Source organism: Nyctereutes procyonoides, unplaced genomic scaffold (genome assembly GCF_905146905.1).
Source record: "Nyctereutes procyonoides isolate TBG_1078 unplaced genomic scaffold, NYPRO_anot_genome, whole genome shotgun sequence".
Lineage (NCBI taxonomy): Eukaryota > Metazoa > Chordata > Mammalia > Carnivora > Canidae > Nyctereutes > Nyctereutes procyonoides.
In genome coordinates, this window is record NW_026575126.1 from 60,924,545 (window position 1) to 60,947,358 (window position 22,814).

General features: G+C 47.7%; 1 protein-coding gene across 1 annotated transcript; it reads right to left on the reverse strand.

Annotated features, from left to right (window-relative positions):
• Positions 1-13,694: 13,694 nt before the first annotated feature.
• Positions 13,695-22,041, reverse strand: ZNF668 (zinc finger protein 668). Its single transcript, XM_055339621.1, is given in 4 exon segments — positions 13,695-14,919; positions 14,921-15,128; positions 15,599-16,262; positions 22,008-22,041. Coding segments are annotated over 4 exon segments (1,911 nt in total). The 3' UTR covers positions 13,695-13,914.
• Between the last annotated feature and the right edge of the window lie 773 nt (positions 22,042-22,814).

Below are 22,814 nucleotides of genomic sequence, written 5' to 3' on the forward strand. Positions count from 1 at the left end.
TAAAAGACCATGAGTGTTCAAGACCTTGAAGGCTCCCAAATTTCTATGAGCATGAAAGAAACAGCTGCTTTGCTTCAGAAGGGCATAACCTCTGGTGTTTTCTCAAGTGTGGCCAAGGAGGATAAATGGGAAAGGATGAGCTACTCTGTGGAACTAGAGAACCAGTCCCAGGAAGCACTCCTACTCCCGGGTAAAGGTGGGGGGCCTTTGCAACATCTGCCCAGGAGGATGTTGCCATTACTATGGACCAGTAAGTGCTGTGTGTCTTCCATTCTTCCTTCTAAATGGGGATGTTTACTGCTGTTATCCTGTCCCTGTTCCATTTCATGTATTGGATGTGTATGAGGAGGTGGGGCAGAGATAACTTGTGATGATGGTGATGATGATGGTGATGATTTTGGTTCATAGGTCTCTGGATCAAGGGATCCCTGGGTGGCGCAGCGGTTTGGCGCCTGCCTTTGGCCCAGGGCGTGATCCTGGAGACCCCGGATCGAATCCCACGTTGGGCTCCCGGTGCATGGAGCCTGCTTCTCCCTCTGCCTGTGTCTCTGCCTCTCTCTCTCTCTCTCTCTCTCTCTGTGTGTGACTATCATAAATAAAATAAAAATTAAAAAAAATTAAAAAAAAAAAGAGAAACCACCTCTGGACCTGATACAGAGACTATTAGTGGTCCTGGACTTGAGCCTGATGCCATGATTAAATGGGTCATTTGAGTGGTCTCCCTTGGGAAGGATATGTATTTATTTTGCATGTGGAAGAAACACAAAGGTTGTATTTGTGACAAAGATGACAGACTAGGAAGATTTCACAATTGTTCAAAAATCCTCATTCATTAACCCTCTCTGTGGGGCACCTCATGCAAAAAGATTATATATCCCTACTCCACCAACATCAGCTTTGGGCATGTGGCTTGCTTTAGGCAATGGAACTCGAGTAGGAGTAACATGTACCACTTCCAAGAAGAAGCTTTAAGAGCGATCATGGGGCCTAACACCTTTCTTCTCTTCTTTGTCTTGAGATTGAGAATTCCAGATTGAGGCTGTTCCTTTAGGTTCTAGAATGAAGATGATGTAGAAAAGACCCATAGCTGTTTCATTGAGGATGTTGTGAACCAAGTGAAATCTGAAACCAGCCCCTGTATGCAGAGGGCAGGGAGAGATTGAAAAAAGAGACAGGCCCCTGCAGATTGGTAGGTGGCAGGGTAAAGAGGCAAGGGGACTCACATGCAATGCTTGTCTTGGACGACCACCAGATGAGTAGATTCTGCACCTCCCACCATATCTCCCATATCACTTATTTTCTTTTTGTATCTCCCATCAATATTAAAAATTTATATAGAAGCCTCAGGGTGCCTGGCTGGTTTGGTCAGTAGAGCACATCAGGGTCATGAGTTCAACCCACATTAGGCATGCAACCTACTTTTTAAAAATGTTTTTAGGGATGCCTGGGTGGCTCAGCAATTGAGTGTCTGTCTTCAGCTCAGGGCCTGATCCTGGAGTCGGGGAATGGAGTCCTGCATCAGGCTCTCTGCAAGGAACCTGCTTCTCTCTCTGTGTGTCTCTCATAAATAAATGAAATCTTAAAAAAAATTTTTTTTATATAGGCCTTAACTAAGCTCACGTATACCATCCTAATGGTCTCAACAACCCATTGCTCTCTCAAGGCTGCATCCTTGGGGCAGCCTCTGGGGGCAGGGAAGGCAAGCCTAGTGTATATCCCAGGGATGGGGGAGGGGTATGAGGAGCCTTTGATTATGAGGGTGCCACTCATAGATCCACTGGTGGTCACATCCTCTTGATGACCTCCCCCAACAGAGGACATGGAATATGAGTGAGAAAAACACATTTGTTGTGAGCCACTGAAATTTTGAGATGGTTGTTACTACAGCATAATTGATCCTAGCTGACTAATAAAGCTCCCTCCATGTTGTAGAGATTCTGTATTCAGTTTTCCTTTCCTATCATCAGGACAGTTGGCATACCCTTAGAGCTGTGGTGGCACTCTGAGGTCTGAGGCTTGCCCCTTGTTTGGAGGTACTTACCCTCAGGTCCAGTGAGCCTTCTTGATTCTATTTTTTTTTTAAAGATTTTATTTATTTATTTGAGAGAAAGAAAGAACATGACCAGGGGGAGGAGCAAAGGGAAAGGGACAAGCAGATTCCTCGCTGAGCAGGGAGTTGGATGCAGGGCTCGATCCCAGGACCTTGAGATCATGACCTGAGTAGAAGGCAGACACTTAACCTACTCAGCCACCCAGGTGCCTGAGCCTTCTTGATTCTTACTGGTTGTTGGCAACTTGTGGTAGCTGTTTACATGGACTGGAAAAACATCTGGGGGGATGGGGTCCCAGACCTTCTAACATCAACTTGGTGCCTAGTAAATGCCAATCTCACATATATTCTAAGACCACAATGGCATTATTACAAAGGACTTGTCCTAAAGGAAAAAAAAAAAAAAGAAAGTAAAACTCAAACTTGCCTTAAATGCATGGATGTCTGCCCTTCCAAGAAGCCCCAATGTCATGGATAGTAAGTGGAAATTCTGTGTTTGTGTATGGGTAGATCTACATGAAACAGAGATCCAAGCTAACCATGGCTTAAACAAGGTAAGAGTTTTATTTATCTCTTACATAAAAGTCCAAAGTAGTATGGTGGGTTTTTGCATGAAGTCATCAGGACCCATGAATAATAAAATAATACTAATAATAATACTTGTATTTCTCTCGTTGCTATTTGATATGGCCCTCACTCACATGGTCTAAGATGGTCCACCACCACTTCCACAGCTTAGCCCTTGTAAAGCAGAAAAGTGAAGGGCATGTCTTGTCCTTTACCCTAAATTGCAGAAGTTGTACCCAGAATTTCTGCTCTAATCCTATTGGCCAGAATGTAGTCACATGGCCAAGAAATAGAATCTTCAACCTGGGCAAGCTTTTTGTCCAGATAAAAGTTCTAGGGGAACAGAGGAACTATTCCCAGGAAACAATCTAACTGTGGAAGAATGAGTACTGGAGGGCCACCAGCAGTTACAGCCATACACCATTGGTGTTAGCCCATCCCAGTTGTAGGAGTTTCCTATTACTGCTGTTACAAATTACCATCAGCATAGTGGCTTAAAACAACATATATTTATTCTTTTATATTCCGGAGATCAGAAATCCAAAATTAGTTTAACTGGACTAAAGGAGTTAGCAGCGCTGGCTCCTTCTGGAGGAAACATTTGCTTGCATTTTTTCAGCTTCTGTTGGATGCTGCATCCCTTGACTAGTGGTCTCATCCTCCATTTCAAAGAACGTTATTCCATCCTCAGCTTCTGTTGTCGCATCACCTTTTGCTCTGATTCTGACCTTCCTGTCTCCCTCTTATTTTTTTTTTAAGATTTTATTTACTTATTCATGAGAGACACAGAGAGAGAGGCAGAGGGAAAAGCACACTCCCTGTGGGGACCCTGATGCGCAACTCTATCCCCAGGGTCCCAGGATCACGACCTGAGCCAAAGGCAGACGCTCAACCACTGAGTCACCCAGGTACGCCCCCTGTCTCCCTCTTATAAGGATGCTTGTGATTACTTTGAGCACACCCAGATACTCCAGGATAACTTCCCATTTTACAATGCTTAATTACATCTGCAAAGTCCCTTTTGTCACATAAAATGATATTCTCAGGTTCCAGGGATTAGGATGTGGACATGTTTAGGAGGTCATTGTTAGCCTACCGTACTGCCTCATTCTACATTTAAGTCATTCATTCACTTATTCATAAAAAGTTTATTGAGCAAGAGTTACGTACTTGGTATTATGGAAAGTGCTGGAGAATCAAAGGTGAAAATACAGACAAGGTCTCTGCCTCTCATGGAGTTATATTTTGGAAGGACAAAGAAATAGCTAAGAGAGACACCTGGGTGGCTCAGTGGTTGAGCATCTGCCTTTGACTCAGAGTGTGATCCTGGAGTCCTGGGATCAAGTCCTACATCAGGCTCCCCACAAGGAGCCTGCTTCTCCCTCTGCCTATGTCTCTGCCTCTCTCTGTGTCTCTCATGAATAAATAAATAAATAAAATCTTTGAAAAAAGGAAAGAAAGAACTAAGGTATCAAAACCATGACATGTGTTATTAAAAATTAAGCAGCATGCTATGACAAAAAATGACAAGGAGTTGGAGATGTCTGTGCTAATAGGTAGTCAGAAATGGTTTCTTAGAGAATGTGACTAATCCAAAGGGCAGACCTGAGAGCTCAGTGCAGAATAGAGCTATGGAGGATTCCTTCTAGGCCTGGAAATGTAAGGGAATTTGCTTAGCTGGATTCTGGAATTGCTTTGGATCAGTGACTCCTTTTTACCTTCCATTTCTCCTAATTTTGAACCAGAATGTCTATATTATCCTATACATGTCCCACCATTGCACAATGGGAGTACATGACTCGTCTCTTTAGTGTCATAGGTCCACAGACAGCAGGAATAGTGCTCCAGGAAGGATTATACCCAGAGCCCTCATCTGCATTTACTTTTAGGTAATGAAATTTAGAACTTTGGGCTTGATAATATTTGTATGGGATTTTTTTGGACTCTGACTTCATACTGTAATAGGATGAGACTATTTTTTTAAGATTTTACTTATTCATGAGAGACAGAGAGAGAGGCAGAGACACACACAGGCAGGGGGAGAAGCAGGCTCCTTATAGGGAGCCCGATGCGGGACTCGATCCCAGACCCCGGGATCATACCCTGAGCCAAAGGCAGATGCTCAATTGCTGAGCCACCCAGGAGTCCCGAGACCTTTTTTTTAAAAACTATTTTTTAAAATTTATTATTCGACAGAGAGAGGAGGTAAAGAACACAAACAGGTGGAGCAGCAGGCAGAGGGAGAGGGAAAAGCAGGCTCCCTGCTGAGCAGGGAGTTGGTTGTGGGGCTCAATCATAGGATGCCGGGATCAGGGATCACAACCTGAGCCAAAGGCAGACACTGAACTGACTGAGCCACCCAGGTGCCCCTGGAATGAAACTTTTAGGGACTTGGGAGGAAGTGAATGTATTTTCCATGTGAAACAGATACAAAGCTTTGAGGGCTAGAGATTGAACTGTAGTAAGGAGAATAATGGCCTCCAAAGATTCCATGCCCTAATCTCCTATGAACATATTACCTTAAATGGCAAAAGGGACTCTGCACATGTAATTGAGTTTACTAATTGGTTAAACTTAAGGAGAGCATCCTGAATTATTCAGGTGGACCCAATGTAATTACATGAACTCTTAAAAGCAGAGAAGCTTCTCCAGCTAGCAACAGAAGAGGAAGACAGAAGTCAGAGAAATTCAAAACAGGAGGATTCGATGTGTCATTGCTAGTTTTGAACCCCCTCCCAAACACACACCAAGTAATGTAGACAGCCTCTAGAAGCTGAGAACACCCTCTGACTGGCAGCCAGCAAAGAAAATAGGGACCTGAGTTCTACAGACAAATGGAGCTGAGTTCAGTGAATAAACTGGATAAGTCTTGAAGTGGACTCTGCGAGAGCCTCCAGATAACAGCCCAGATTGGCCAAGACCTTGACTTTGCCTTTGTGAAACCCTAAGTAGAGGGCCCATCTGAGTCAGCCTACACTACTGACCTTCAGAACTATGAAATAAGCACCTGTGTGGCTCAGTCAGTTAAGTTTCCAACTCCTGATTTCAGCTCAGGTCATGAGCTCAAGGTCTGGGGATCAAGCCCCACGTTGGGCTCTGCACTCAGGGGGAGTCTATTTCTCCCTCTGCCCCCCTTCTGGTGCTCTCTCAAGTAAATAAATGAATCTTTTTTATTTTTTAATTTATTATTATTTTTTTTAAGATTGTATTTATTTATTTGACAGAGAGGTAGAGCACACCAGCAGGGGGAGCTGCAGAGAGGGAGAAGCAGGCTCCCCACTGAGGATGGACCATAGATGGGGGCTCAATCACAGGACTCTGGGATCATGACCTAAGCCAAAGGCAGACACTTAACTGAGTGAGCCACCCAGGGTCCCCAAATAAATAAATCCCAAAAAGGAAAGAAATGGGTGTGTTTTTTTTTTAAAGAGGATTTTATTTATTTATTCATTAGGGACAGAGAGAGAGAGAGAGAGGCAGAGGGAGAAGCAGGCTCCCCCAGGAGCAGGGAGCCCAATGCAGGACTCAGTCCCAGGACCCTGGGATCATGACCTGAGCCAATGGCAGACACTTAACCGACTGAGCCACCTAGATGCCCTGGGTAATGTTCTTAAAATGCTAAGTTTGTAGTTATTTAATATGTAGGAATAGAAACCTAATGCAGTGTGACTGGAGCTGAGACTTGAATGAAGAGAAAGAACATCAGGGATGAGCAAATCTAGGGCAGTGTGTTCTATCCCCAGGGAAGAGCAAGTGCAAAGGCCCCAAGAATGGGAAGAAACAAACAAATTTCTTTGTTTGCTGGAGTCTGCTAAGTAGTAGTAGGTAGGTAGGTCAGAGCAGGGATAGGGGCTGAAAGGAAGGATCCCAGGTGGAAGGATTTCTGTTGAGAGTGGACTATGTGTAGATAATTGAGAACTGGCCTCCAAATTTCCTTGGTTGAATCCAGAATGACTGCCCCACCTACAAAGCTTGATGCCTTCCCCTATTTCCTCCTTGGCTCTGGTACTGGAGCATTCTCTTGTGAGAAGCCTGTAATTCATCCAGCCATTGGGCTGGGAAGGGGATGATGACCGTAGTCCATAATACAGACTGAGAAGTGGTACTACTGCTCCAGCTGCAGGGCATATGATTTTGCATTCCCAAGATATACTCACTACCTGGGACCATCCTGGTAGATAGCCAGGGAGGCAAATGAAGTTAGGACAGAAGAAAAATGAAGGCCAGAAGTCAGACTGGACATTTTCCATATAATAAAACTGGACAAAGACATCACAAGAAAACTACAGATCAATATTTCTTATAAGAATCCTCAACAAAGGGATCCCTGGGTGGCACAGCGGTGTAGCGCCTGCCTTTGGCCCAGGGCGCGATCCTGGAGACCCGGGATCGAATCCCACGTCAGGCTTCCGGTGCATGGAGCCTGCTTCTCCCTCTGCCTATGTCTCTACCTCTCTCTCTCTCTCTCTGTGTGTGTGACTATCATTAAAAAAAAAAAAAAGAATCCTCAACAAAATACTAACAAACCAAATCTATCAATATCTAATAATTATTATACACCATGACCAAGTGGGATTTTTTCCTCAGGAATGCAAAGTTGGTTTAACATCCAAAAATCAATGTGATTTTTTTAAAGTTTTATTTATTTAAATAATCTCTACGCCCAATGTAGGGCTTGAACTCATAACTCTTAGATCAAGAGTTGAATGCTCTTCCAACTGAGCCAGCCAGGCACCCTTCAATTAATGTAATTCTGAATGTTTTTAAAGATTTTATTTATTTATTTATTTATTTATTTGAGAGAGAGAGAACATGAACAGAAGGGAGGAACAGAAGGAGAGGGAGAAGCAGACTCTCTGCTGAGCAGAGAGTCCTACATGGGGCTCAATCCCAGGACCTCAAGATCATGACCTGAGTCAAAGGTAGACACTTAACTGACTGAGCCACTCAGGCACCCCTAATTCTGAATATAATAAAGAACAACATTTGACAGAATCCAACACCCTTTAATTACAAAAATAAAAAGGCTTAAGAAACTAGGAATAATATGAAACTTCCTTAGCTTTCTAGGTATCAAAGGGCATCTATAAGAAATTCATAGTTATTATCATACTTAAATGATGAAAGACTGGATGTTTTCCCCCTGAGATCAGGTTATCTGTTCCCTTTAACATTGTACTGAAAGTTCTAGCTGGAGCAATTAGGCAAGAAAAAGAAATAAAAGACATCCAGATTGGAAAAGAAGAAGTAGATTACCCAGATGACATGATCTTGTATATAGAAAACCCTTAGGAATACACATACAAAAACTATTAGAGCTAATAAGCTAGTTTAGCAAGGTTGCAAAATATAAGTAATGTACAAAAATCTGTCTTACTTCTCATTGCTAGCAATGAAACAATCCAAAAATGAAGTAATAATGCCATTTCTAATAGAAACAGAGGGAATAAAATACTTAGATATAAATTTAACAAAAGGAGTAAGATTTTATACTGAAAATGACAAACACCCTGTGAAAACAAAATTTAAAATTGAAATAGATTTTTTAAATCTCAAGTTCAGGGATCCCTGGGTGGCGCAGCGGTTTGGCGCTTGCCTTTGGCCCAGGGCGCGATCCTGGAGACCCGGGATCGAATCCCACGTCGGGCTCCCGGTGCATGGAGCCTGCTTCTCCCTCTGCCTATGTCTCTGCCTCTCTCTCTCTCTCATTGTGTGACTATCATAAATAAATAAATAATTTAAAAAAAATTAAAAAAAATAAATCTCAAGTTCATGGGTCCTGTGACTCATTAAATGACCCATTTAATATTGTTAAGATGGCAACACTCCTCAAACTGATCTACAGATTCAATGAAATCCCCATCAAAATCCCGGCTTCTTTTTCTTTTTTGAAAAAGTTGGCAAGTAGATCCCCAAATTCTTATGGAAACGCAGGAATCCAGAAAAAAATGAAATGGAAGAATAATTTGGAGGAATCACTTGATAAAACTTACTACAAAGCTACAATAAGCAAAGTAGTATGGTACTAGCATAAAGAAAGCAAAGATATAGATAGGTAGATGATATAGATAGATAGATAGATGATAGATAGATAGATAGATAGATAGATAGATAGATAGATAGATAGATAGATTCATGGAATATAGTTGAGATTCCAGAAATAAACTATGTGTGCAGTTACTTTATCTTCAACAAGGGTATCAAGACCACTCAATGGAGAAAGAACAGTCTTTTTAACTAATAGTGCTGGGACAATTGGATATCCATGTACAAAAGAATGAAATCAGACTCCTCTCAAACACATACAAACATTACCTCAACATGGATCAAAGACCCAAACATAAGAGCTTTTAGCTATAAAACATTTATAGTTTACAAAATATTTTATAATTTTTTAAAAGATTATTTTTAGAGAGAGAGCATGTGTGCACAGGGGGTGTGGGGAGGGACAGGTGGAGAAGGAGAGAATCCTCAAGCTGACTCCTGGAGTTCCATCCCAGGGCTCTGAGATCACGACTTGAGCCAAAATCAAGAGTTGGCTGCTTAACTGACTCAGACACCCAAGTGCCCCAAAACTTTTATAAATTTTTTAAGCTTGTAACTTTATAACTAGATTGTAAACTTTATAAATGTTTCTAACACTCTTTTTTAAAAATTTTTTTTATTTATTTATGATAGTCACAGAGAGAGAGAGAGAGAGAGAGAGAGAGAGAGAGAGAGAGAGGCAGAGACACAGGCAGAGGGAGAAGCAGGCTCCATGCACTGGGAGCCCGACGTGGGATTCGATCCCGGGTCTCCAGGATCGCACCCTGGGCCAAAGGCAGGCGCCAAACCGCTGCGCCACCCAGGGATCCCTGTTTCTAACACTCTTAAATAAAAACATAGGCATAAATCTTCATGATCTTGGGTTAGGAAATGGTTTCTTACATATGGCTCACAAAGCAGAAGCAACAAAAGAAAAAAATAGGTAAATAAGATCTCAAAATTAAAAACATTTGTGCTTCACAGGGCATCCAGAAAGTAAAAGTTGGTTAAGCAGCCAACTGTTGATTTTAGCTCAGGTCATGATCTCAGGGTGGTGAGATCGAGCCTCTTGTTAGACTTAGGTGCTGAGTGTGGAGCCTACTTAAGATTCTATCTCTGTGACCTGGATGGCTCACTAGTTGAACATCTGCCTTTGGCTCAGGTGGTGATCCCGGGGTCCTGGGGTCAAGTCCTACATCCGGCTCCCCGCAGGGAGCCTGCTTCTCCCTCTGCCTATGTCTCTGTCTCTCATGAATAAACAAAAAATCTTTTTAAAAAATCTCTCTCCCCCTTCTTTTGCCCCCCCCAAAATAAATTTAAAAAAATGTATCTTCATGCAATGGACTATTATTTGACAATGAAGAGGAATGGAGTACTGACATATGCTACAGCATGGCTAAACCTTGAGAACATCGTGCTAAGTGAAAGAGGCCGGTTACAAAGACCACATATTGTTTGATTTTGTTTGCATGAAATGTCCACAAGAGGCAACTCTAGAGAGAGAAAAAGTAGATTAGTGATTGACTAGGGCTAAGGGAAAGGAGTTGCGGCGGGGGGAGGTTGGTGATAGGTAGTGACAGCTAATGGATACGGAGTTTCTTTCAAGTGATGGATCTAATTCTAAAATTAGATTGCGATGGTTGCATAATCCCATGAATATACTAAAAACCACTGAGTTGGATAATTTAAATGAGTTAATTGTATGGCATGTTAATTATATCTTAATAAAGCTGCTAAAATAATTTTTTTAAAAAGTCAGATTGAGTCCTTAGAAAGCAGGAACTGGGGCTGGGGTATGGGATGTCTGGGGTATCAGAGAAGGACCAAGGGATGGGTGCGCTGTCTGGTCCCATGAAGGGAGCAGAGGCTGTGGACCCCTTCTAAACATTTCATAGGACCCGGTTCATGCTTCTTTGTAGATACTCATGGGTATATGTTGATCAGGGTATATGGTATCTCCATTCCAACTTTTAAAAAGGTTCCTAATCATTCCCGACATAAATCACACTGCTCAAGGTCACAAAGCAAGTTTGCTAATTAGCAAAATCCCCGTTTCCAATACCCCAGTCCAGTCTGTTTCTGTCCTGGACTCTAGTCAGCCTTTGGGTCCAACCTGGACAGGTAGAAGGCCTGGGGTCAGTGCTTATCCTGCTTTGGGCAGTGAGTGTCCTTGGACAAACTGGTGTCTCTTCATGCAGCCATGACACCCTAGTCCCTGCTCTTGCCATGTGGGCCCTCTGTCCTGCCATGGGGAACAAGAATAAGAACACTTTCTAAAGCTACCGTCTGAGGACTGGGCATGACAACCCTGAGTGAAGTCCCTGACATCAGAGAGATCCTTGATACTTCTGCTCCTGAAAGCCACCTGGTGTTAACAGTCCTGACTCTGCCAGCTGCAAAGTCCCCTATGACTGGCATGTGGGCCTGGAGATGGGCTGTGCACTGGTCACTTCCTGAGGCTGCCACCTTGGTCTAGCGCTGATAAGAGCATGGAAAGGAGGATCTGCTTCACTCTAACCTTTGGCTTCATTTTGGCTTACAAATTGGGAAGGACCTTGTGGCTGAGCTTTATAATCCAAAATCAGTTATTGAGTGTTCTTCTAAAGATACTCTATAGGAATTTGACTACTAATGTGTAATTTGGCCCAGATGGGAGAATACTAACCACCTTATTTTTCTCACTTGACATATTTTTGGGGTATCTTTCAACAATATGGGTTAATAAGTCTCATTTTTTTTTAAACAGCTGCATAATATATTTTAGAGTGGCTAGCCTTCATTAGTCCTTTGCTAATGGACACTTAGGGTATTCCTCGTTATCACAAATTTTGCTGCACTGAACAATGTTCTCTTCAATTTTGCCATGGAAGTGGAAAAAGAACTCTGGTGTAAATTCTTTGACGAGTGCTTGCCGAGTCAAAGGGTATATGCATTTAACTTTTTTTTTTAAGATTTTATTTATTCATGAGAGACACAGAGAGAGAGAAAGAGAGAGAGGCAGAGATGCAGGCAGAGAGAGAAGCAGGCTCCATGCAGGGAGCCCAATGCAAGACTCGATCTCAGGACCCCAGGATGACGCCCTGGGCCAAAGGCAGGTGCTAAACTGCTGAGCCGCCCAGGGATCCCCTGCATTTAACTTTTTTTTTTTTTTTGGCATTTAACTTTTTAATACATGATCAAATCATTTTCCCAAACGGTTGTACCAATTTACACTAAATATGGGGCTTTTTATCTTTAAATAGTTATGTAGCAGTCCAGAAAATGGATAAGATTGTAATTTAACAGTCTACTTTCCCCTACTGATTTGAATAATCATATTTATCATAAACTCCCCAAAATAAGGCTGTTTCTAAATCTTTCCCCCCACTCCATTGGCTAATTTATTCTTGTGCCAATAATAACCTGTTTTAACTTCAGTGTGTTGGTGTTTATCTAGTATGTCAAATACATCACCCCCATTTGTTCTTAAAAATGTATTACATACGAATTTTGGGTGTTCAAGTTGTGTTAAAATACTTTTTTGGGAGTGCCTGGGTGGCTTAGTCCGTTATACCTTCAACTCTTGATTTAGGCTCAGATCACAATCTCAGGGCTGTGGGATTGAGCTCCATGCTCAGTGCAGAGTCTGCTGGAGATTCTCTCCTCTCTCTCTGCCCCTCTTACCCCCTCCCCACTCATGCATGCTCTCTAAAATTAAAAAAAAAAAAAAAGGACACCTCGGTGGCTCAGCGGTTGGGTGGCACCCTTTGGCTTAGTGTGTGATCCCAGATTCCTGGGATTGGGTCCCACATCAGGCTCCTTCCATGGAGCCTGCTTCCCCTCCCTCTGCCTGTGTCTCTGCCTCTCTGTGTCTTTTATGAATAAATGAATCAAATCTTTAAAAATAAAATAAAAACATTAAAAAATCTTTAAAAAAAAACACAAAAAAACCCTTTTTGGATGATACTGAGTTTAAGGATTAAAATTCCTTTTTTAAAAAAAGATTTTATTTATTTATTAATGAGAGGCCCAGAGAGAGAGAGAGAGAGAGAGAGAGAGAGGCAGAGACACAGGTAGAGGGAGAAGCAGGCTCCATGCAGGGAGCTACCTGGGCTGCCTTTTTTAAAAAAAAGATTCTACCCATTTATTTGACAGAGAGAAAGTGAGAGAGCACAAGTGGGGTGAGCTGCAGGCAGAGAAAGAGGCAGAAGCAGGCTCTCCACTGAGTGGGGAGCCTGATGTAGGGCCTGATCCCAAGACCCTGGGATCATGACCCAAGTCAAAGGCAGACACTTAACTGACTGAGCCACCCAGGGACCCCAAAAATCAACATTTTTTGATAAAGTCTTTCCATTCAGGTACATGGTATGTCTCCATTCAGTTAGGACTTAGTGATAGGGGCAGTCCAGGTGGCTCAGTGGTTTAGCGCTGCCATCAGCCAAAGGCATGATCCTGGAGACCCACATCAGGCTCCCTGAATGGAGCCTGCTTCTCCCTCTGCCTGTGTCTCTGCCTCTCTCTGTGTCTCTCATGAATAAATAAATAAAATCTAAAAAAAAAAAAAAAAAAGACTTAGTGATATACATTTCTTCATATGTGTTTTGCATATTTCTTAAAAGGTTTATTTATTCCTTCACCGTTTACGGGTTTTGTTGTCACTATGAATGGAACCCTTTTATCCCACAAGTAGATTACTGCAGTATACAGGAAATGTACTGATTTTGGACCTCAGTGTATTATCTGTAAAAGGACAGAAATACTCAGTAAAAGGTTTCCATGATGAAATAACAATGGACTAAACAAAGATAAGTAGATTTGTTCATTTTTGGACTTATCAGTGACTTTAATACACTTTGGATCATCAATAATCCCCAAGAAGGGCACAGGGAATTTCCTGCACTTCCCTGACCAGGGGACCTTTTGTCAAGATATTCTGAAAATATATGTTGGGAAACATTGCAGCCAAAGACCCTCTAGTTTCTAATCTGTCAATCCAGCAGTCTCACTGAACCTTACCTGATGCCCAAAATCCCACTCCCTTTCCCCCAACTGAAACACAGAAGACAATTCAGTGTCAAAGTAAATGCTTTAATGAATGTTACTCAGAGTGACACGTGTCTCTCAACAGCTGCTGCCCGCCTCCATCGTCCCCAGCTCTTTGTTGGCAAGTAAGAGCTAGCGGCCTGGGAGGGGGGCAAGGATCTGGAGTCTAAAGAGTGAGCTAGGGCAGAGAGGTTCAGGAGGCCTCCTAGGAGGTCTGGGCTTCTGGGAGTGAGGTGTAGGGGACATGGGCCTCAAGCTGGTCCCTCTTCAGGCATTCCTAGCAAAGCCACAAGGGGCTCCAGGGGCGTGGGGGTCCCGATGGACACAGGGTGGGTGCGCTCGTGCTTGCGCAGGTCGCTGGCACTCAAGAAGGCCTTGGGGCAGTGGGGGCAGGTGTAGGGGCGCACAGAGCTATGGGTGCGGCTGTGTTTGCGCAGCCCTGCCCGGTCAGAGAAGCTCTTGCCACACTGGGTGCAGGGAAAGGGCCGGAGCTCTGGGTGTGAGCGCTCATGCCGTCGCAGCAACGTCAGAGTGGAGAATGTCTCCTTGCACTCCCGGCACACAAACTGCGGTGGCTTCTCATCCACCTCCTCGCCCCCCACCTCACCTGCCCCTCCCAAGGGACCAGGAGCCTCCCCAACCCCAGCATCTTGGCACTCCACGTGTTCCACCGTCATGCCCACCACTTGCCACTGGGTGGCCATCACACCACCTGATTCCGGTGGCAGCCCCAGCAGCCCTGCCGGAGGGTCCCCTAGGCCTGCACCTGCCCCCGGGGCTGCAGAGCCCTCGCCAGCCACGCTGACCGGCAGCGCCAGCCCCACTACCAGCTCCTGTTGCGGGGGAGCCCCTGCAGCCTCACTACTTCGATGGGTCCGCTCGTGCTTCCTCAGGCTTGAAGATACCACGAAGGACTTTCCACAGGCATTACAGTGGAAGGGGCGCTCACCTGAGTGCACCCGGCTGTGCTTGGTGAGGCTGGCTCGCTCGGCAAAGGCTCGACCGCACTCCTCACAGCGGAAGGGCCGCTGGCCTGAGTGCACCAAAGCATGGCGCTTGAGGTCCCAAGACGCCACAAACGTCTTGTCACACTGCAGGCACTTGAACGGCCGGTCACCCGTGTGCACCCGCCGGTGCATGGCCAGGTCTGCAGGCTGCCGGAAGTCTTTGCCGCACTTCTCGCAGCGGTATGGCTTCACGCCCTCGTGGGCCCGCTGGTGGCGCCGGAAGCTCGAGGGGTCGGAGAACATGCGGCCCGCAACGTGGGCACAGGAAGGGCTTCTCGCCGGAGTGGGTGCGCTCATGGCTCTGGTAGGAGCTGAGCTGCGTGAAGCCCTTGCCGCAGGCTGGGCAGCGATAGGGCTTCTGTGCCGCATGGATGCGCTGGTGGCACGTGAGCGAGGATGAGCGGGAGAAGCTCTTCCCACACTCTGAGCAGAGGAAGGGGCGCTCACCCGTGTGGGACCTGCGGAGTACGGAGGACGGGACGTGAAGGTGGCAGGCCTATCACCTGACCCCTGCTGCCTGTCTGCACGGTAGGACAGGGGATCCTGACATCCCTGGGGACCACGAGGCTGCACCCCAGAGTAGGAAACCTTCAGGATGGGTGCCTAGGTCCCAGAGAAGACCCCGCTCTGCACACCACAGCCAGGCTCCACTCCCACCTACTGGCCTCCACCAGCGATCCTCTGAGCTGCACAACTTCCAGCCCTGCCCCCTCTCCAGCTGTCCAGGGACCCAGGCCAGTTAGGTCCCAGCAGCTCCCTCCCGAGGCAGTCTGCCCCACCCCACCCACCTTCCCATTGGCTGAGACTGAGGCTCCGCCCCAGGCCCTATTGGTCACAGGGCAGCCTTGCCCCACCTCCGCCCCACTGGCCAGCTCTCCCCGCCCCCCCAGTCACCAGGGCCCGGTCACCCCAGTTCAGGTGTTCTCACCGCTCGTGGTTGCGTAGGTCCTTGAGCTCCGCGTAGGCCTTGCCGCAGCGCTCACAGCTGTAGGGCCGCAGGCCTGCGTGCGTGCGCCGGTGTTTGCGGAACACCGAAGGGTCGGCGAAGCTCTTGCCGCAGTCCGCACAAGCGTAGGGCCGCTCACCAGTGTGACCGCGCTGGTGAATCTTGAGCTTGGAGAGCGCGCCGTAGGCCTTGGGGCAGTGAGCGCAGCGGAAAGGCAGCTCACCAGCGTGTGAGGCCAGGTGCACGCGCAGGCACACGGGCTGCATGAAGCGGCGGCCACACTCAGGGCAAGGGAAGGGCTTTTCGCCAGTGTGGCTGCGACCGTGACTGCGCAGCTCGGGTGCCGTTTTGTAGGCCTTGGGGCACAGCGGGCATGCATAGGGCCGAGGCTTAGCCGATGCACCTGACACCTTGTCCCCGCCCGCATCCTCTGCTTTGGGTTCTGTCTCTGGCTTCAGCATCGCATCCGCCACCTCCTCCGCGCAGTCTGCAGGACCATGTGTGGCAGCATGTCGCGCTGCCCTGGGCGCATTTGGAAATGTCTTAGTACAGGACAGGCACTTGTAGCGGCGGCCGGAGCGCTTGTAGCCAGGGGCAGAGGACGGGGCCTCCGCAGACTCCACCTCCATGGCTTCAATGGGCGGAGCTTCTCTAGGAAAGAAGCAAAGTGAGACACAAGCCACATCTCTCTGCAATTTGCTAAGGCCTCAAAGGGGGAAAATTCTGTCTTATCTGCATTTCCTGCCAGGGATGGCCATATCCCTCCTTCTAAACATTCCTGGCTTGTACACTCTGCACTGGATTTCCTCCCTGGTCTGTTCATTGATGAAAGAAGTTGGACCAGGTAACCTCAGAGGGGCGCTCTAAACCCCGTTGCATTCCCAGACAGCCCAGATTCCATCCATCTCACCAACTTCCTCCTTCAGCTCAGGGTCTAAGGCCTGTGCCAGGGCACAGGGTCCTATACAGGCTGCAGACACAGAGGCTACCCAGATGCGGGTCTGGCCTGAAGGCTCTCAAGTGCCCAGGGAAGACAGAGGTAGGTCCAGAAGAAGGCAGAGCTAGTGGGCTAACTGGCGACTGGCACTGTCTGTCTGAAGTGATAGGTCCCCAGCAGATGTATTTTGTCTTTCCCCTCTGGTTAGTCAGAGGCAGCAACTGTTCCCACTGAATTCTGGCCTTGCACAGCTGTAAGGGACTCCACCCCAGACAGGAATCCTGGTCCACCCTCTGCTCTGGCATCGCTCTTGGGCTCCTGCTCCCATAGCTCTGGTAATGGGGAGCTCATTACTCTCAAGGCAGCTTGAGCCATTTCTAGAAGTTTGAAGTGTCTCAGTCATAATCAATATATCTGATTTAGCCTGGTCTCCTGGGGCACTTGCTCTAGCTAAAGCCGCTTCTTTCTCATTCAGTGCCCAGACACCCCCCACCCAGCTGCTCCTGGGGATCATGGCTGGGAGGAAATAGGATTAATGGATGCATTAGTCTTAACACCAGCTCATCCTCCCTAGGGGATGAAAAGAAGAGGATTATGGGCAGATCCACTTAGGGAATGCTCAGCACCAGCTGCTGGGGGGGGGGGGGCAGGGTGAGGGGGAAGGATGCAGCTAGAGGCAGGGGAGGGAGCCAGGTGTGTCCAGAAGCTAGGCTGGGAGGCAGAAGGCCTGAATCTAGTGCTCCTTTCTAGACCTCTTTCCTCAGCTGTATACCTCAGGGGTGGGTAGCTTCAAAATTATGACCCACAGGAGCCCTTGGGGTAAGTGGCAAGGGCTGCTGCATCTTTAAAATCAGCACTCTTCTACCTAGTGGCCCAGCATCAGTCTTCTGCCCCTAGACACATACATGCTATGTATACAGGCAGCCAGAATCTTCTTCGTAAAGTTTCATGTATCCCCTGCTCAATAACTTTCCATGACTTCCATCACATCATGCAAACCCTTAGGTCCTTCCTGTCTATTACAAATCCCACCAATCCTTCCTTTGAGCCCCACTTTCCCAGGAAGCTCTTCCTGCATCTCCTCTATGCTTTTCAGCCCCAATCCCACACAACTCTGTTCCAACCTCAGCTTGTTTTGTTTTGTTTTATGTTCCCTCCCCTGCACTTTTCCTACTAAATGCTGGGGCTGGAAGGTGAGTTAAAGGGCATGAGGCTTAACCTTCCCTGGGCTTGAAACCCCCTAGAGTTTTTTTTTTTTTTTTTTCATTTATTTTATGATAGTTACACACAGAGAGAGAGAGAGAGAGGCAGAGACATAGGCAGAGGGAGAAGCAGGCACCATGCACCGGGAGCCCGATGTGGGATTCGATCCTGGGTCTCCAGGATCGCGCCCTGGGCCAAAGGCAGGCGCCAAACCGCTGCGCCACCCAGGGATCCCACCCCCTAGAGTTTCCAGAGGATCCTTCGCTATCTCTGGAGGAGGCAGTCACTACCTCCTTTCCAGACATCTCTGGACAGTCTGACTGGTTAAGTTTCTCTTTAATAAAAATGATAGTTCATATTTACTGAGCTCTTGCTAAATAAAAGGCTGTATCCTAAGCTCTTTATATGTATTAACTCAAACTTCATGTCAACACCATGAGAGTTCTGTTATATATATTCCTTTTTTACAGAGAAGGAAACTGAGGCCCAGAGAAACAATGTAGCTTTGTGGTTAAGTGTCCCATCTCTGAAGCCAAACTGCCAGGCTTCCAATCTTGTCTCACTCACTTCCTAGCTGTAACCTTGTGCCATTTACTTCATGCCATAGTACCTCAATTGTCTCATCTGAAAAATGGAAGTAATATTAGTACTTACTTCATAGTGTTGGGTGAGTTATATCAATAACTGCCCTAAACTATTAGGAGTCTTCTTAGAGCCAGACACTTTGCTGAGTGTGTTGCTACATTATTTAATTCTCTCACAGTTTCCTAAGATGGAGGTTCTTGTCCTCATTTTATGAACAAATGAACTGAGGTTCTAAGAGGTTTAGTGACTAGCCCATGGTCACAAAGCTAGACTCATAGCTGGGACTTGAATCCAACTGCTTAACTTGCCTTGAGTTGCTGGGCTCTTGATTGGCTGTCTGGGCTTCCCACACTTGTCTGCTGCCTGGGCCAGCCCTACACTTACCAGAACCCTGAGTTCAGGCCACATCTTATCTTCTCTCATTCCCGGGGAACTGCCTTGAGACCAGAACCAGCACCCTTTATGCTGCTGTTTCCCTCTCAGAAGGCTTGACCCCTGGGTTCCAAACTCCAAGCCTCAGTATTTCTCTCTGTGAACCAGAAACCAGATAGCTAGAGGTATACATCTCTCCTCCTAAAGCACTTTCCTGAGGGAAAGGAAGGGACACACCAGGTGCCCAGCTCCATGAAGAGCAGAGGACCACGTAGGGGAGGCCCTAATTAAAATCCCACCAATAGCTCACTTCATTGTTCACTAAGGGCTCTTCCACCCATCACTCCCTAGACTGATGTTTCTCCAAGTCAGATGTGTGACCCCCCTCCCCCGCATGAGAATAATCATCCAGGGAATCTGGGGTTGGATTCACAAATCTGTACTTCAGATACACTCTTGGGGTCATGCCAGCCAACACAGAAGACTTAAGAACCAAAGACTTATCCTTAGGTCTTCACAAAGCCTCTCTGAGAGAGGCATTTTTACTACACCTCTCTTTCAGATATGGAGATTAAGGCCCCCATAAGGGACAATACTTGTTCAAGGACACCTAGCTAGTCAAGAAGCCCAGACTCAAATCCAAGTCTTCAGGTGCGTGGACTGGGTTCTTTCTCTACCAGTCTGTATTCATTTGGGGTTTATGAGTCAACTCAGGAGACTTTCCACTGCTCCTAGGACAAAGGCCAGGATCTTTTCCCTGGCCAGCAAGGCTCTAACTCCTGCCTACCTCACTCTCACTCCTCTTTGTGGTCTCACTAGGCCTGACCTACACAGGCTCTCTTTCCCTTCCAAAAAGAGCTAAATTCTTTTCCACCTCAGGGCCTTTGTACCAGTAGTTTCCTCTGCCAGAAACACTGTTTCCGGAGGATCACTGTGTAGCTATCTCTTTGATTTCATTTGGGGCTCAGCCCCGTCACCTCCTCAAAGAAGGATTTCCTGACCACCTTTCTTAACGCTATCTGCATCCTTGTTCATCACTGTCCCCTCCTCTTTAGTCTCTCTTATGGTGCTCATCTGGATAACATTCCTTGCAAGCTTATCATGGGCCAGGTATCATTCTATGCATTTTGTTTGTATTACTCAAGCTAACCTTCACAATTGCCTAGAAATTTCCAATGGACTGAAGGTGCACATGCATGGAGAAGACCATGTGAGGACATAACAAGAAGGTGGACATCTACAAGCCAGAAAAAGACTCCTCACCAGGAGCTAAATTGGCCAGCATCTTGATCTTGGACTTCCCAGCCTCCAGAACTGTGAGAAATAAATTTCTGTTCCTTAAGCCCCTCAGCCTGTGTGGGGTTTTGTTGTTGTTGTTATGGTTAGCCTGAACAAAGTTAAACAGTATTATTTCCCCCGTTTTATAGACAGGGATACTGAGGCACACAGAAATGAAGACTGGTCATGGTCAAAGCCAGGTGGTCTGGCTCTCAAACTTCTTCTTTCTCTCCTGATTGTTGCTTTGGTAGCACTTACACATTTTATGGCTGGATTATTAATTCTTGGTCTCCAGCAGCACCAGAGTCTAGGCTGGCAAAGAGCCAGGAACCTTTATTATTTTGTATCCCCTACACCTAGAACTGTGGCTAATGCCCCAGAACAAAGTAAATGAATCAAGCTCTGAGACAGAATTCAAACTCAGGTTGGGGTGGTATGGCCTCTGCCTCCCCCATAGTAGGGGTTTGTGAGAATATCTGTCAACAACTATTTATTAGCTGAATTTCTCTGCTGATCCAAGTTCACAAGGTCCAAATATCACCCCAATATCCCACGGTGGCTTCATTGCTCTGGTGAGGGAGGCTTGACTTTGCTTCACTACTGGCTTAGAAGGGAGATGCAGGCCTGCTGCCAGAACAGCCTGTAAATGCCAGAGATGCACTGATTTCATTCCCAGACAACTTAGGCTAGGACCCTGCAAGCTGGCATGAAGTGAAAAAGGAATCACTTTTTATCCCTTCTGCACCTTGGTCTCCCCATGTGTACACAGGTAGCCCTGAGACCTGCTGAGATGGTGAATAGGGAACTGTGAACCATGCAGAAGTGAGTGCTAATCATCTCCTAGACCTCCAAACTGGCCAATTCACAATCTAACCCTAACCCACTTCTTCAGCCTCAGCTCCCGCAGCAGTGTTCCCGTCCCAAGAGCAAACTAAGCTCCAGCCTCAATTCTCAAACTTTCTCACCTAAACGCACCTCCACCTGCAGTTCTCTCTTGTCGCCGGAGCCTCGCTGGCCTTCTCCTATGGGGAAACTCTTTTGCATCCTTCAAATGCCCCCCTTCCCCAGTGCCCTCAAGAATACTTAATAGGCAGTAGAGGTAAGGGTGCCACGGCGTTCTGGGCCTCAGTTTTCTCATCAGTAAAATGCGGTCTCTGAAGTACGTGGGAGTTTTTGAAGGGCGTTAGGGCCTAGGAGACGCGCTGAGAGGGGGCCTAGGGCTGCAGAAACCCTGCGCCTCCTGCTCCCTGCAGCTGTCCACACGTCGCCGCCGCCACTAGACAGCCCCGCAGGGCACAGCCCTGGGCTGACTCGTCTCGGAAGGCTAGCAAAACGTTGCCTTGGAGAACGAGTCAAGAAAGCGAACGAAGAAGAAGAGAACGAGCAAATGAATGGGCCAAAGGCCGGGCGCTGGACAAAGGCCTGCAAGATGGCGTTCTCTAGGACCGCGGGAGGGGCGGCCAGGACCTCGGCCGGGGAGGGGTGGCGCAGACGCCGGGGACCCGGTTAGGCGGCCCGCGCGCCTGGGACAAAAGCCCGCAACATGGCGGGCTCTAGGACCCCCAAGGCCCGCACCGCGCAAGGCGGGCAGCCGCGCCGGCCGAACCCTGGCGTCCGCAGCAGCCGGCCCGCGGGGACAGCCGGCGGGTTCTAGGACCCGCTGGGCCGGAGCCCGCCGGCGCCCTCCCGGGGCCGCACTCCTCCCGCCCCGCCCGCGCTGCTCGCGCCAGGCCAACCCCATCCGCCCTCTGCAACCACAGGGAAACTGAGGCCTCTCAGACTGCGTCCGGGCTGGGGCGGCCCGGGGGTCCCCGCGGCTTCCCACTGGCATTTCCTACCTTAACGAACTTGGGCTGGCTCCGCGGCGTCAGCGGCGGCCGCTCTCGCCGACGGAGCCCGGGACACTGCCAGGGAGAGGCAGGCACTAGGACCCAGCGGGGGGGGAGGGGGGGAGGCGGGGCTGGCAAGCGGAAGTGGGCGGGAGCTCTTCTCGCCCGGGAGGAAGGCAAAGTTTACCTGAACACAGCAGGCGAAGGTGGCGGAGAAACATCTTGCAAGGGTTTCTGTGGGTGCTAATGACAGGGGACGCCAGGCAGGTTTACGGTATATACCGGGCCATTGCTAGCTTGGGGCCAGATCACCAAGAACTGGAAGGCGGGAGGACAGAAGGGCCATGCGCAAGCTTTGTAGTACCCAAATCCGCTTATACTCCACCACGTTTCCCTCAGTACAAGGAGTGAATGAAACTCCCTCCATCTGCCTTGGGAAGTTTTTCAGGGAGCCGCACGAAAAGTGTCGCTAAAGTACCGAGGCTAGCGCAGCAGAATCCTTTTTTTCCTCTTCTGCTTTGAATCAATATGCACCGGAACAATTTTAGCAGCTCTTGCCGGAAGTGTGGCTAAGACTAGCGCAAAACAGCGCGGTGCTTTGACCCTCGTGGGCGGGGTCAGAGTCGCGTTTCGGCTCCCTCTCCCTTAGCCCCGGAACTGTGTCTGTGTAGAAGCGCTGCTTGGAGGCGGCACAGGAAGTGTTCTCCAGGCAGAGGTTTCGGGGGGAACCTTTTGCGGCTAGGACACTTCCTGTTTCCTAGTAACAATAGGAAGTGTCCGCGGAGCTGGGGGTAGACTCTGGCTCCGGCCAGCTGCGCCCTCTTTCCTTTGCCTCCTTCCTTCTCCCTTTTCTCCTTTCCTTCTTTCCATCCCTTCCCGCCTCCCAGGAGCCCTGGCGAAGTGTGCGTGTGTGGGAGCGCGAGAGCCCCCACAGCCACCCCTTGGGGCGCGCGGCTGCAGTTAGGGTCCCAGTGCGCAGGCGCGCTCCCGTTCG